The 14,492-nt window shown below is 43.5% G+C and overlaps 1 protein-coding gene across 1 annotated transcript; it reads right to left on the bottom strand.

Moving 5' to 3' along the window:
* Nucleotides 1-1,242: 1,242 nt before the first annotated feature.
* On the bottom strand, nucleotides 1,243-14,461 carry TRUB2 (TruB pseudouridine synthase family member 2). Its single transcript, XM_027869400.1, has 8 exons — nucleotides 14,221-14,461; nucleotides 13,033-13,164; nucleotides 10,726-10,800; nucleotides 9,770-9,831; nucleotides 8,495-8,576; nucleotides 6,966-7,038; nucleotides 3,638-3,774; nucleotides 1,243-3,090 (listed from the first exon to the last, which is right to left on the bottom strand). Exons 1-8 carry the CDS (start codon nucleotides 14,327-14,329, stop codon nucleotides 2,819-2,821), a joined length of 942 nt encoding a protein of 313 aa, XP_027725201.1. The 5' UTR covers nucleotides 14,330-14,461; the 3' UTR covers nucleotides 1,243-2,818.
* Between the last annotated feature and the right edge of the window lie 31 nt (nucleotides 14,462-14,492).

The raw sequence follows: 14,492 nt of genomic DNA, 5'->3' as shown, positions 1-14,492 counted from the left end.
CATGATTATATCACTAAGTGACTAGAGCACAGGTTTTCTGACTACGCTGGTTTTTTTCCAAGTGCTCCAGGAAAGGTAACTTTTACACCAACTTGTATTACTAGATTGCAAAATCCTTTGGCAGAAAGGAACCTAGAGATCCACACCCTGCTTCCCCTTAACCACCCAATAGATGGTACTCTTGGTCAACCATCTCCTGCAAGGATGATCCTGTCACCTCCCTTCATTGCATATACCATTATCTCACAACACAAACAGGAAATTCTTAGTGATGACTAACATCAATCCTACCTGCTGATACTGAAACCACTTCACTGTGACCTGTCATTAGAGACGAAGAAGAGCTCCTTGCTGTCCTTCATTTCTTTCCTTTGGTGAAATGTACAGTAACTACTGTTTAGCTGACGGGCCAGGAGAAAGAATTTTGATAGGACCCAGCAGTATAAGCCATCAAGGGCATGCTATTTTGTGTGAATGCTATGCAGACTATGGGCCCTGGGGGCACCTGTTTTCTTTATGTGGGGCCTTAAGTTAATAAGCATTTATAGAACACCCATAAAAATTGGGCCAGAAAAAATGCTACCTTAAGAGCCAAGATTACGGTGGAGGGTGAAGAAAAACAAAAGTGGAAGTCTTAAAGTATAGTCAGAGGGAAAAAGGACCTGAGGTTGTGAGGTAAATGAACAAGCAGAGATATACGACAGGAAAGAACTATATGTCAAAGGCTAGGATTGTGTCCCGTATTTCTTATGTAATTACAGTAGCTAGCACAGTGCTAAGAATAAAGGTACCCTGAAATTAATATTTCCAATGAAATCACAGTACTTGGTCCTGCTCTTACTATACTTTCATATGTGTATTGTATAAATTATTTGTATATATCTCTCATCCCTCCTCACTAGACTGTAAACTCCAGGGAATGTCTTATCTGAACATTACCAGTCCAGTCAAGTGCTAAGAAAGCATTCTTTAAATGTGTAGGGGTGAATGAATGGTAGGTACTCAAAGAAATCTAGGCTGTGGTACACGAAAGAGCAGAAACTCAATTCTATGTAGCAAGAATTTTTAAATACTCATATGAAAGGTGAAGGATATACTTGAAATGGAGCTTTCTAAAAATTAGCTATCCTGGCAGAATAGAAATGAAGAAGAGAGAAGAAATGAACGCTCCTAACCCATCCCTGAGCCCAAGTTGGGCAGGGAGAATCAAGGCAGGAAGGCAATATCAGACTTGATAATCCATTTGGATTTTATGGGAGTTTGTATTTGTTGGAAATAGAACATATTTCCAGAGAGCAAAAACCTTAATTTGCTTAACAAAAGGGGTGGATACATTCCAGAGGGTACAAGGGTGGTATGAGTAATGATGGGTGGAGCTGATGCTTAGAGTTTATCTGCAAGGTTATTACCATTCATTATGACCTGACTACTACTAGGCAGACCCCATACCTGCCTATAAGGCTAGGGTGCTAGAAGCTCCTTACTAGCCCAGCCTCTGAGGTCTAAACCTGCCTCTGACACCTACATGTACAGTAGTGTGGAGGGGGGGGATTTGGGGAGAGGAAGGATGAAGAGAGAAGGCAGGAGAAAAGTTGTCTATTTAGAATTTCAAAGTCCCCTCCTTAGCAGGGTTTTCTAATCCCCAATCTCTTGGTTGTTAGGCAACAAACTCTGCTTTTTACCTCTAAACTAGCCCCATCCCCAGGGAAACACATGAGGTCAAGCCTTTATTGAGTTCAAGTAAAGTGACAAGCCAAAAAGCAATGCCCAGACCTCTGAAATGGGGTTTAGAAAAAGTCACCTGTGCTGCTCAGCCTTTCACCCAGATATCCACCATCCTAAAGCTGGGAGCTGTTAGAAAGTGGTCTTGGGTTATTGCTGGACAGCAGCACCTAACCCTCATACAGCACTTGAAAAGTTTACAAAATTCTTTACACACAATCTCATTTGATCCTCACAATAACTGTGTGGTAGGAAATGCGTATCACAATCCTTATTCTTTTAGTTGAGGAAACTAAGGCTCAGAAAGGTGAGGTGATGTTGCCCATGGTCATCTAGCTTGAAAAAGGCAAAACTGGGATTCAGACTCAGGTTTTCTGACACAAAGTTCAGTCATCTTTCTCCCAATACTACCCTGCCTAGAGATTTAGGGGTCAAAGAAGAAGCGAAGAGATAAAGACCTGGTTTCTATTTGATTTCCACAAAACCATATCTCAGTTTCCCCTCTCTGTGCCAAAAGCTAGGGCAATCCCAGCTATTATGTGCTCTGAGTTCTTCAGAGAAATCTCAGTTCTTCCCGATTCCTCCCTCTCAAGACAGGTTAGAAGGGGTCTTCTCAAAACTGCATAAGCACTGAAGAATAGCAGTTTCTCCTCCTTTGCTGTGCCTGTCTTCTCACTACTTTTTCCTGGAGTCTCCACCTCTCTACCACCACTTTCCCTCTGACATCGGCCAGATCCCACCAGATTCAACGAGGCAGCCCAGGATGCTGCTTCAGAGGTGCCCTTCTCAACTAGGTTCACTAGACCAAAAACACCAAGTCGCTTCCTTATACAAGAGCCATGGGGCAGGGCCTTTTACTTACTGAACCGACAAGGATCATTTTTAAAGTTTCCCAAGTCTTCCTCCTTGCAGTATATGAACTCCCTAACCTCAGTCAGGCCATGGATCTCCCTTGTCTGTCTCCTGCAATCTAGGTATTTGCCAGCTCCCACACCATTTCAGCACCCTCCCCTGCTGTTCTTTCCTAATGCTGTATGCCTCATTCTGCTTAGCCCATGGGGAAAGTTTACTTGAGTTTGCCTGTGACCTGGATCTGTTAGGAAGAAGGTTGTCCCACAGGGTCTCTATGGCACAGTGCTACTGTTTGGCACTTTTTTAGCTCTGCCTCTATTCGGGGTGCCACTTTTTGGATTGATTTCTCAATGCTGTGCATGTCCCACTGTGTCCGCAGGAGGGCATCCTCCAGGGTGAAGACCCCATCTCGGATCCGGCGCACCTGGGTACAGACAGCAGCTGATTTCAGTTCCAGTCCAATCTCATGCACCACTCGACGGAGCAGCTGCTGGGTCTCATGCATGCACCGAATCTCTGTACCAAGGCAACAGACAAAGAGTTAAAGAGAAGGGAGTGTGAGCAAGGATAGAAGTGCAGGAAGCAAGGAAGAGGAAAAGCAATCCAGAAGAGGGATCAGGAAGAAAGAAGGGAACTGAATGAGGCCAAAGCGAAAGTGAAATTCACTAGGGGAGCTTTGACAACAACATGAAACACCATTCAACTCTGGGAATAAGCCTCTAAATATAACCTTTGCTTGCCAGGAATCTGCATCAAAGAGTGCTTTGGCATGAGACATGAGAGCATTTGTTCTGTGAAGTCTGTTATCTGGCAAGGTCCTAGCACTGGGGGTGGGAAGAAGCTGGAGACCCTAAGAACCCGCATGAACTGCCATGGCAGAAGACCATGTTGTGAGGCCTCACAGCCCTGCTCAGACCATTTGGGGTTATTGACAAGGGAGTTACTGTCACTAAGGATTGAGAACTATCTTCCAGGGTTACCCTAAGGTTACCTTCATGGAAGTAGAGCCCTATCATTCTCCTACTCTCATGCTGTCCTGATTTTCCCCCCTCCCAAATCCTACCTAAGAGGAATTCAGGAGGTGCAAATTGGAGACATCGGATTCCTGTAATCAGCATTGGACTCTTGTCCATGGGCCGGATTAACCCTTTCACAGCCATTTCATAAGCCTCTTGAGTCTTCAAGTCGAGATTGGAATACCTAGAGAAGAGGATGACAATTTTCAATGACCACCTCATGAAAAAACTTGGAATTAAGTTGATGTGTCTTCCATTCCCGACTCCAAATGGGGTTCTCTTGAAAGCTGTTCCTTGCCCTTTTGCCTAACCAAAAGGAATTTAATGTCATGAAAGGCCAGGGAGATTCAATTCAATTTGGCAAATGCTTATTGAGCAACTATGAGGCATTTTTAAGGATACACAAATGAAAGATAAAATCCCTGTCCTTGGACTCCAATAATATAGTAAGGGGAATAAGATGAGGTCACTAAGAATAATACAAGGTGGAATACGATATGAGATGTGTCATAGAAGGCATATACCTCATGAAATGATTCATTCTAAGGAGGTGATCACATCTGGCTGGAGGGAAATCAGGAATGGCTTTAAAAAAAAAAACTGACTTGGGCTTTAAAGGGTAAACTGGATAGGACAGCATTCAGGCAGAGAGAATAATGAGCAAAGACAAAGAGATGGCACATTTAGGGAACAGAAACTATTTCAGCTTGGCCAAAGGAGAAGTAGTGGGAGATATGGTTGAAAAGATAGTTTAAAGGTTTACTACATGGGAATATAACTATTTCCTAAGTCTTCATACTCAGGATTACCTTCATTCTCAGAATACTGAGAAATCTTAGTTTTTCCTATGGGTCAGAGGTGTCAAATTCTTGGCAAATGCCTGAGCAGCTCAAACCAGATTAAATGTGTTTGGAAAATGTTTCACAAAATAAATAAAAATATAACATAGATAATTTACATTTGTGGTTCTCCAAGTCAATATACAGCACAGGGATCCCGCTTCTATTTGAGTTTGATACTATTTCTATAGGCAGTGGGGAGCCAGTGAAGGTTTCTGAGCAGGGGAGTGACATTATCAGAACTGTCTTTGGGGATGATTAATGTAGTATTTTATACAACATGAATCAGATCCAGGAGAAGCTGGAGGATCAATTAGGATCCTGTTGCAATAACAGAGAATTCTGGTTGTTGTAGGGGGAAAGGAGATGAGACAACAGATATGAAATTCAATGAACATTTATTAAGTGGATACTATGTACAAGGCATTGTGACTACAAAGGCAAAAAAAATGAAAGAAAGAAAATACTTTCTGTCCTCAGGGAGCTTATATTCTACTGGAAGGCATTCACTTGTATGCAGATAAATTTCAAGAAAGGGCTAACAACCAGAAAGATGATAGATTTGCAAGAACTAGACTACAGGACTTGGTAACTAGTTTGATATAGGAGTTTGGGGAGAAGTCATCTGTGACTCCCAAGCTATCAAGATACACAGATAGTGGTGGTGCCATTAGTCAAAATAGGGAAGTCAGAGAGTAACGATGGTTTGGGGTGAAGTGAAGACCAGTAATTTGTTTTGAGGCTTATTTAAGTCTAAGGTGTTGGCAGGACATCTAGTAGACATATGATTTGGGAGTCAACTGCGCAGAAGTGATAATTAAAACCATGGGAATAGATGAAATGAGTAAGGGAGAGAATGTGGAGAAAGAGGGGGTGACAACAAAACCTTGCTGCAATGTCTTTGGTCAGGGGTCAGTGAGAGGACCATTGTAGAAGTCAGAAAGGTAGACAATCAGGATCTGTAGAATCCAAGGAACAACACAGAATTAACAGAAAGAAGAAGGGAGTAAGAGTGCTACCAAGAGGTTAAGGAAGATGAGGGCTGAAAAATTTGGTGATAAGGTACATGGTAACTTTTTTTTTTTTTTAAGACTGGGTCTTCCCATCTTACCCATGGTGAAAGTGTAGGAACTACTCACAGTTAGATACAACTATAATAGGAACAGGAGGGCTGACCAGTTCTTTTCAATCTCAGTGTCCCCCTGCTCCAGAGATCTCACCATAGTAATGCTGGACTTACTGTGGGATCCTTGATCAGCTTAGCCCGCAGCTAAGAGCAATTCAGAACTCCTAAAGTCAAGAGATTCACCATCCTCATCCTCCCTGGTAGCAGATATAACAGATGTGCACCTGGCTCACTGGTACCTTTGCAAAGAACAGCAGTGGGGGGGAAATGTTCGAAAGGAAATGTTTACAAATGTTAGAAAGGGAATGAGTGAAGTAGAGGAGGTATTAATAATGAGAGTTCAAGGGAGTAATGAGGTTACGAAGATTTGCTGCTGTTCTTATTGAGGACGGGAGGTCATCTAAGCGTCTATGTAGAGAGAAGGGAAACCGTTAGTGGAGAGGAAGCGATGTAAGATACAAGATAACAAGCAAAAAACGAAGGTCTCAGGAGTCAGGAGGAGATGGGATTGACTGTACAAGGATAGGGGACAACCTGAGAAAGGAGGTCTGGAAAACAATATATATAAGAACAGAAACAGTGTAAAAAAAAACAAAAACAAACCAAACTTGGGAAGACTTAAGAACTCTGACCAATCAATGATCAACAACATCTCCAGAGGACCTAGGGTAAGGTATGTTCTGTACCTGCTGACAGAGAAGTGAGAGATGCAAGATGATAAACAAGACATACATTTCTGGACATTGCCACTGTGTATTCCTTTTTCCTGACTATACTTACTTGTTATGAAATGGGTTTTTTTCTTTCTTGGTTTTTATTTGGAAGGTGGGTCTGGACAGGGGAGGGGGCAGCAATAGTGAGGCAAGAAAAAAGGCAGGGGACATTGTAATTCTGTAAAAAATGCAGAGAAGAGTAAGAAACACAAACAAGCAGGACAACTGTGGTTTGAAATGGAGATTCATGGTTTCATATACAATCCTTTTGGTGTGTTTTGTTGTATGTATGAAAATACTTTTTTTTGTATTTAAGTTAAGAATAAAACATATTAAAATTTTTAAAAGGAAGAAGACCTTTTTCAAGGGAGGGAGGCTCCTACCGAATGATGTCAGCACCTAAGACTTTTCAACAAAAAGTTAAGAAGCATGATCATCTGTTGAGCGAGAGGACCAGGGGTGCCAGACCTGGAGAAGAGTGGGAGAGTTCTGGGAGTGGCAATGTGAGAAATTTGATAAGAGAGAAGATCTGGGTGAACTTCCCCCAGAGGCTTCAGAGAACAAACAGGAAAGTCAGCCCAAGACAAGAACTGTAGCCAACACAACATGGGTGCTACAGACTAGATTCCAGCTTGTCATTTATTGCCTCCAGTGGGAAAGGGTGAGGGAGGGCAGGCAGTCCAGTCTGGACACTTACATTACCAATGCCTTCTGATGGGAGCCTTGGATGACTGCCAGGATTCTGCTGAGCTTCTCTGGGGTCACATGATCTGGGAAAGCCAATGGATATTAGAGCAGAACCACCTGCATGGGGTGGGGCAAAGGGAAGCTACCCTCACCCCACTCAGCTCACCATCTCTTCATACCTTCTCAAATCTCCGCCTTCTATTTCTCTCTCCAACCTCTGGAGCTGGCATGCACCAAGGGCAAGGGAAGAGTTGGCTCTTAGGAGCAAACAGACTGTTGTACCCACACCAGCCCTCTGGCACATTCTTGGGATGCTCACACCTTCCCACATAGCTGACCCATTGGGAGCTGGGGCCCTAGCACTTAATGGCACTAGGCCATTAATAGAGTGATTCTTTCCCCCTCCCTCAGGGCACAGGAGTGATAGCTTTGTGATGCAAAGCACTGGCCAGCAGAGAAAAGGGGCTTTCCAGCTGATGCTAAAAAAGGCCTAGCATATTTACCTGCCCCCCTGCCATTAAATTATGTCATAATCACCAAGGCGAATGAGTAAGGCTACCCAAATTCCACCCACAGGCCTCCTCAGCCTCCTTGTTACCCCAATGTGATTTCTCTCTCCTTTTAAAATTCATTTTAATCTAATTTCATGTGGATAACCACACTGTGGGAGAGCCCACGGTTTGATCTGCCCTTGTCCTATACCTTCTTATCAAAGGTACTGGCAATAGATGAGCCTCAGGCCACTGGGGAACTAACGGGGGACAAATCTATCCCTATCCTATCGGCTGCCACCGCCCCAGGGTAAATCACTGGGGAAGTCCAAGAGTGTCTGCTTAGAATTCAGACCCCTCCTTGGCTGAGGAGCAGTACTGCCAGGGGCTGAATAAGAGCATTTCAGACTCCTAGAACCTTAAAGTGACAGAGGACCTTAGGGGTGCAGATAGCTATGAGGTCAGTGCACGAATACCTTCCATAGCATCACAGCTCTGTGATATGTGGATTTCCAGCTTCCACTCAAACATTTCAAGTGACAGAAAGCTCATAAAGCATCCTGCTTCACTGTCAGGTAATGCTTGCTTATTAGAAAGTTCTCTTCTATTGAACCAAAATCTGCCTCCTTGACTTTTACCATGGGTAACAACCATGCCATGAAGACTCTACAGGGACACCAGGATCAAAGACTTCAGAGCTAGAGGGGATCTAGTCCAGCTCTCTCAGTTTAAAGATAAGAAAACCAAGGCCCAGGGAGGTTTTAGGTGACTTATTCAAGGTCACACAGGTAGAAAATACTAGAGTCAGTCAGGATTTTGGAACCTGGGTCCTCTGACTCCAAATTCAGCTTTATTTCTTCTATCCTAGGAATCTGCTTACTAAGCCCCAAGCTATGCTTGACCTTTTCTATTGAGCACTAGCTCAGGAATTAACCTTGGAGAGATTTTGTAGTCAAAAGCCTCGGTGTCCTCCAGAAAGCCTGGAGACATCACACAATCAACAGCCCCAAGTATATTCCCTGGTCCCTGAACTCTCCAACGCTCTTACCATAAGTTGTCTTTTCAATCAGCCTGCCTTCATCAGAGAAGTCATCTGTGGCTTTGCCCAGGAGCCCACGAACTGTGTAATCCTTTGAGAAGGGATACGGGGAGCATCAATTTTCCTGCTCTTTCACTGGAATCCCATGGAAACAACTTACTAAACTCTGGAACTTTGGAACACTTTAGATAGTCACAGCCATGCTAAATGCCACAAAGTCAAGGGACATGAAGCAAGTCACCCACTATTTACTATGCACCTACAGGATGGGACAGTGAAGCAGGCCATCCAATAAATAGTTACTGTGCACCCATAGTTGGCTGGGTACAGAGCAGTAGAGAGGGCAGTCCCCTCCCTCAAAAGTGTGTGCTCTTTGGTCCTGACCAGTTCTTCTGGTGCTCCTCTGCCTCCCTGCAGGGGCTTACTTTCTAAGGAGCACCACTCTTGGGTGGGGAATAAAATCAGGGTTGGGAAGAGATTTGAGCCCTATGAAAGTGATCCTCCACACTTTCAGAGCCCAACTTCCCCTCCTCCTTTAGCCTTCAAAAAATCCCTTCTAAATTTCTTTTCCCCTATCCTTTAAGGTTTAGCTTACCCCACTTCTTTCCACGAGTCCTTCCTAAGGTACAGTGACCTCTCCCTCCCTGCTCTGAACATCAGCAGGGTGTCTCTGTTCCACTCGATGGACCATGATGGACCCCACACACCCTGCACTGCCTTACCATCTTTTTCAGTACTACTTAACTTTTCATGTATATGTGCCTTATCCATAGCAGGTGCTGAGTAAGTAATCTTTGAATGAATAAATAAATGACGTTTAGGTTCTTACGATTCTATGTCTTCCGCTGTTTTGTAGTCCTTACAATACCAACCACATGGACTTTCACACTACAAGTATTGTATAAATGTTAGTTAATTCATTTATTCTCCAGAGGCCGATGAAATCCTGATTCCAGATATAGATAAGAGGCGATGAGACCCATTCAGTTGCTGGAGGTTGAGGTTCAGGCCTTGAGGGAATAAAAATAATAAGCCCTCACCTTTGTACCCCCCTTATACTTTACAAGGAATTTTGTAATACATTGCAGAGCTTCCTTATACTTTACAAGGAATTTCGTAATACATTGCAGAGCTTCACAGCAACTATGTGAAGTTTGGTAGAACAGGAATTATGATCCCTGCCCATTTTACAAATGAAGAAACTGAGCCTCAGGGGCTAAATGATTCATTCAAGGCCAGAGGCCACACAGCTAATCACCAGAATTGAGCACTCCCAACAAGTACCTTGGTGAGATGGGCATTGTAGATGTCTGTGAGCAGCTTGTTTCCACGTCCCACACCGAGCACTGAAAGATACCAATTCGACAGTTCATCTCCAGCTCCTCAGGTCCTTTGTATCTGGGGGTTGCTATTTTATCAGGGGTTCTTGCTCTGATCCTGCCTTGATTCTCTGCCCTGTTCTCTTAACACTGTTGTCTTGTCTATCACAGAAGGTCAGCAAGCACATAAGATTCTGACATAGGATTTCTCTGGGCAAGTTCTGGTCTCAGTTTCTTGTTCTGGTTGAAGGAGAAAATTTCCCCTAATCCCTCTTGTAGAGTGAAGAAAAAAAGGACAGCAAAATGAGATCATGTCTGTCCAGCCTGAGTCCTACTGGGGACTGGGGGGTTGGGAGAAATGCAGGAATAATACAAAGGACCGACTGTGACTGGACCCATCCGGAGGATGTGGTCACTGACTCCATGGCCACAGACAGCACAGAAGCAGCTGCTAGCTGGTTCTTGTCCTTCTGAACCGGGCACTGTGGTTTCTGATGACAGATATGTCCAAATGCCTACCAACAGGACCAGAACCACATGTTTACACATTCTAAATGTGATCTTCTATTTCCTGACTCCTGGCCCTAGGACAAGGCCCAAAGTTTTAACTACCCTCATTGGCCTATAACCCCCACCCTAGTATATCAAAGACCTGGGCCAAGGGAGGGTCAGGGAGGGTAATTAGAATAACAGAGCAACGAACAAGGAATGACTGTAGGAAAGATTCTCAGAGGAACTTTTTTTGGCCTTGACACAAAATTTCACAATTCTTTGGTGGGGGGCGGGAGGGATACTTACTATTCTCTTTTATCCTGCCCTCCTCCACAGGGCATTTATTTCTTGTTAATCCCACCCTCCAAGAAGCCACTCTGCTCTCTCATGCAGAAACTACTCAATCCAAAGCATACCGATCCTGCCTACCCTGCACTCCAGATGACTTCACATCCAGCCGGTGCCCGACGCCCACCTTCACACTCCTGTAATTTGGCCCTCTCACTGGAAAGAAATGAAATATGTGAGGTCCATGGAGTAATGTGGCAATAGCATCTCTGGGGCCCAAGAAGAACTCTTTTGAGACCACTGAAGATTCTGAAAATAAGCCTGGGTTTGGGATAGTGGCAGGATCACATAGTTTTCCTCCAATTTTTCAGGCAATTTCAGTCAGTGACTCTGGTTTTCAAGACTTATTTGCTTGAAATATTTTGCTCCAGAGAAATCCAAACCAGGAACAGTTTTGGCTACATGTCCTGTTAGTGCTGGACATGAAAAGTCTGTTTCCCCTCCCTGAAGACATAATCATTTCCTTGAGCCTGGGGATGGAACTGAGCTATGACTGCTTCTAAGCATATCACAAGTAGGAAGGAAAAAATATAGTCAAGAGAATTTTCCTTGTGCAACAAAAGGTTCCCAAACTAACTCTGGCCTCAAAGAGAAAATATTTCTATTAAGTGATGGCATAAATCCTCTCATCTGCCCACATGATTGCAATGATTGGAATGAAAGGCTCCGAGAAGACTGAAAATAAGACTCAAGTCAGGACACTATGCTCCATGTCCAGACCCACCTTAGTAAGTGTCCCTGGATCTACCTGCAGGGTAACTGAGTATTTCATCAGAGAAGTGATAAAGCAGCATGCAATGCTTGTACTTCTAGAGCAGGGGACGGTAAACTATGGCTGTGCCTGTTTTTGTATGGCTAAGAATGGTTTTGACAATTTAAAAGTTGTTATAAAGATGTCAAAACCATTCTTAGCTCACAGGTCATACAAAAACAGGTAGTGGGTTAGATTTGGCCTGAAAACTACAGTTGGCCAACTGCTGTTCTAAAGGATGAGGGGAATAGTGCCAGCAGGCCCAGAATAAATGACCTGGCATCATCAGGATTTTCCTGTGTATTATTCTGCTTATTTTCTATTTACTTATCTTGGGGCAGCAAAGGGACAGATCAACAGATTTAAAGTCAGAGGACTTCAGTTCAAATACTAAATTCTGTCATTTACTTTTTGTATAACCTAACAGTAAGTCACTTTTATCTCTTTGGGTCTTAATCTACAAACAAATCTAAGTATATCTAAAGTCCCTTGTAGCTATAAATCTTAGATTTTGGATCCTCCTTATCCTACAGCCTTTGGAAATTATCCTCCAACAATTTACTCCATTATTCCAGTCTTGGATAATGATGGTGTTCCTGAAACCATGTATCCACTATAAATTTATACCATCCAACCTCAATGGGGCCATTACTGCTACAAGGCAATCCTTTTATTCATCCCTTACTGGCTCCTAAAGATTCTAGCCTAGCCTTTTGCACTACATATAATCATATGTAACACATACATGTTATTCACATAGAATATGAATCCAATATAAAGTCTTTTATTTAGCTCCTAAAGCTCTTCACAACCTGGCTCTCTTATACATTAACACACACAAACACATACACACTCACTCACTCACTCTATGGTCCTGCCATACTGGTCAAATTACTGTTCCATACACATGGTACTCTTATCTCCCATCTCTGTGCTTTTCATTGGCTACTCCCCATCATCAAACCCCAGCCTCTCTGCCCAGTGCACTCTCTGAAATTCACTCCATCATTATCTCAGCCTCTTAGGTCCTTTAGATGCCTTGAAGACTCAACTCAAGTGCCACCTTTTTACATTGTCCTTCCTTGACACCCCCACTTGCTGGTGCCTTCCAGAGATCAATGGATGCCCAAGAGCTCTGTGGAAAGATTTCAGGGGGTCCAAGAACTTTAATAGGAAAAAAGTACAACCTTATTTTAATATAATTGGTTTTCTTTGTAATCTAATCTATTTTATTTTATGCATTTAAAAACCTATTCTGAGATGTGGTCTATCGGTTTCAACAGATTGCCAAGGGAGTCCATGACACAAGAAACGTTAAGAACTTCTACCTTAGGATGTAAGCTCCTTGCGGGCAGAACCTTTCATTTTTAAAACTTATTATCACCAATAACTGTTATGGTCTTCACATGTATAACTGATATATTGCTTGCCTTCTCAATAGGTGGAGGAGAGAGGGAATTCATAACTCAAAAAAATTTTTTAAATGTTAAAAACAAACAAATAAATAAATGCCCCCCCCCAACAACCTGTCATGGTTTCCTGGTAGGCATTTAAATACTTGTTGCATTGAACTGAATTGCATTCTTTGCCTGCTTTATGGGAAGTGACCCTACTGACAAGCCCCAGAATCATCTTACCTAAAGGGTGCTCAGAAAGGACCGGAACACTAGTGGCTGTGAGGGTCAGTTCTTTCCCTTCACTTCCTTCCATGGGCCCAAGCAGGAACCGGATGTGCTCTTGAGGGGTATATTGCATCTGTGAGTTGAGGCCTGAAAGATGAGTAGATAGTATGAGGGAGCAGAGGAAAATAAAAAAGATGACATGGTGTGGACTTCAGGAACGAGCTCTGGGTCTGGGGCTATTCTAACCTTGGCCAAGACACTTCAAATATCAGGTCCCTGTTTTCCTGGTAAAATAAGGGAAAAGGAAAAGTGACGACCTTTAAGTCACTCAGTGGGGGAAGCCAGAGTTAAGATCATAAACAACTTAAGTGGTCCAGTGGGCAGACTGTTAGACTTGGAGTCAGAAGCCTTAAGTTTGAATCCTCTCTCGGACACTTACTAGCTGTAAGATCCTGGGCAAGTCATTTAACTTCTGACTTCCACAATTTCCTCATCTGTAATACAGGGATTAACAGCACCTACCTCACAGGGTTATTGTGAGAAAGCAATATGCAAACTTTAAAACAACTTACATAAATGTTAGTTCTAAGGGAAGCAATATGATAGAATCCCTGTGGAATTGTTTCCTCATCTCTAAAACAGGGGATGGGGAGATTGGCTTATCAGATGTCTGCTACCTAAAGTTCCTATCAGTTCTAAATATGATTTTAAAATCTAGGGCTCTGGAAAAGAGGCGGTAGGGGGAATCTTGGATGAGGAAAGGGCCCTGGTTGGGGCAAGGAAGGAAGAAAACCAGGAAAATATAGAGATATTAGACTGTTAAGAGTTTACTATGTGCCGGACACTGTGCTAAGCACATGACTTCAAAGCATGCTTATTGCAATGAGAAGGAGTGGGCTGCTATAAATATCTCCCTATTAGAGGAAGGAAGAGAGGTCTGGTTACCTGGAGGGGGTGGGCTGGGGAAAAGAATGCAAAGACAGGGCCTTAGAGATCATCTAATGCAACCCGCTCGTTTTAGAGATGAAGCAACTGCAACAAAGATGGGGAGTAACCTATCCAAGATCACACAACAGGCCTGACCCGTAGTTGGCTCTTAGTAAGTGTTCATAGCAGTTAAGTAAAGTTAGTGCATAGAGCAGGTCGTGGAGGAAAGGAAAGGGACTGGGAGGGGTACACGGGCCAGGAAACCGAATCGTTCACCCTTCAGGAGCTGAAGCTCCACAGTGTTCCGCAGATGTTTCCAGTTCAACCCAGGTGGCTTGTAGACTGCGAAGAGCCCATGAAGGCGAGTGGAGCCCTTGGAACCCATGCTCGCATTCTATGAAGAGATCAACGGAAGTGACGTAACCAGCGTCCAGGAAATAAATAGGGTCCCTTGCTGGGCGCCGCCATACTCCTAGAGCGGAAGTGGTACATTCTTACCGTCCCGGAGAGAAACATAACTCAGAAGCCTAGAATAGGACTGGTTCAAT

The sequence above is a fragment of the Vombatus ursinus genome, unplaced genomic scaffold (assembly GCF_900497805.2).
Source record: "Vombatus ursinus unplaced genomic scaffold, bare-nosed wombat genome assembly UNPS02014793.1, whole genome shotgun sequence".
Classification (NCBI taxonomy): Eukaryota; Metazoa; Chordata; class Mammalia; order Diprotodontia; family Vombatidae; genus Vombatus; species Vombatus ursinus.
The sequence above is the reverse complement of the archived record's forward strand: the minus strand, read 5'-3'. Positions and strand labels throughout refer to the sequence as shown.

What these genes read in the sequence shown, in the direction of transcription:
- TRUB2 (XM_027869400.1), bottom strand. Translation starts at nt 14,329, where the DNA reads ATGGGTTCCAAGGGCTCCACTCGCCTTCATGGGCTCTTCGCAGTCTAC. An exon ending in GGAGCTTCAGCTCCTGAAGG is followed by an intron (nt 13,165 to 14,220) that starts GTGAACGATTCG and finishes CTCATCTTTCAG; the next exon opens with GCCTCAACTCACAGATGCAA. An exon ending in ACCTCCTGAATTCCTCTTAG is followed by an intron (nt 3,091 to 3,637) that starts GTAGGATTTGGG and finishes GCCTTGGTACAG; the next exon opens with AGATTCGGTGCATGCATGAG.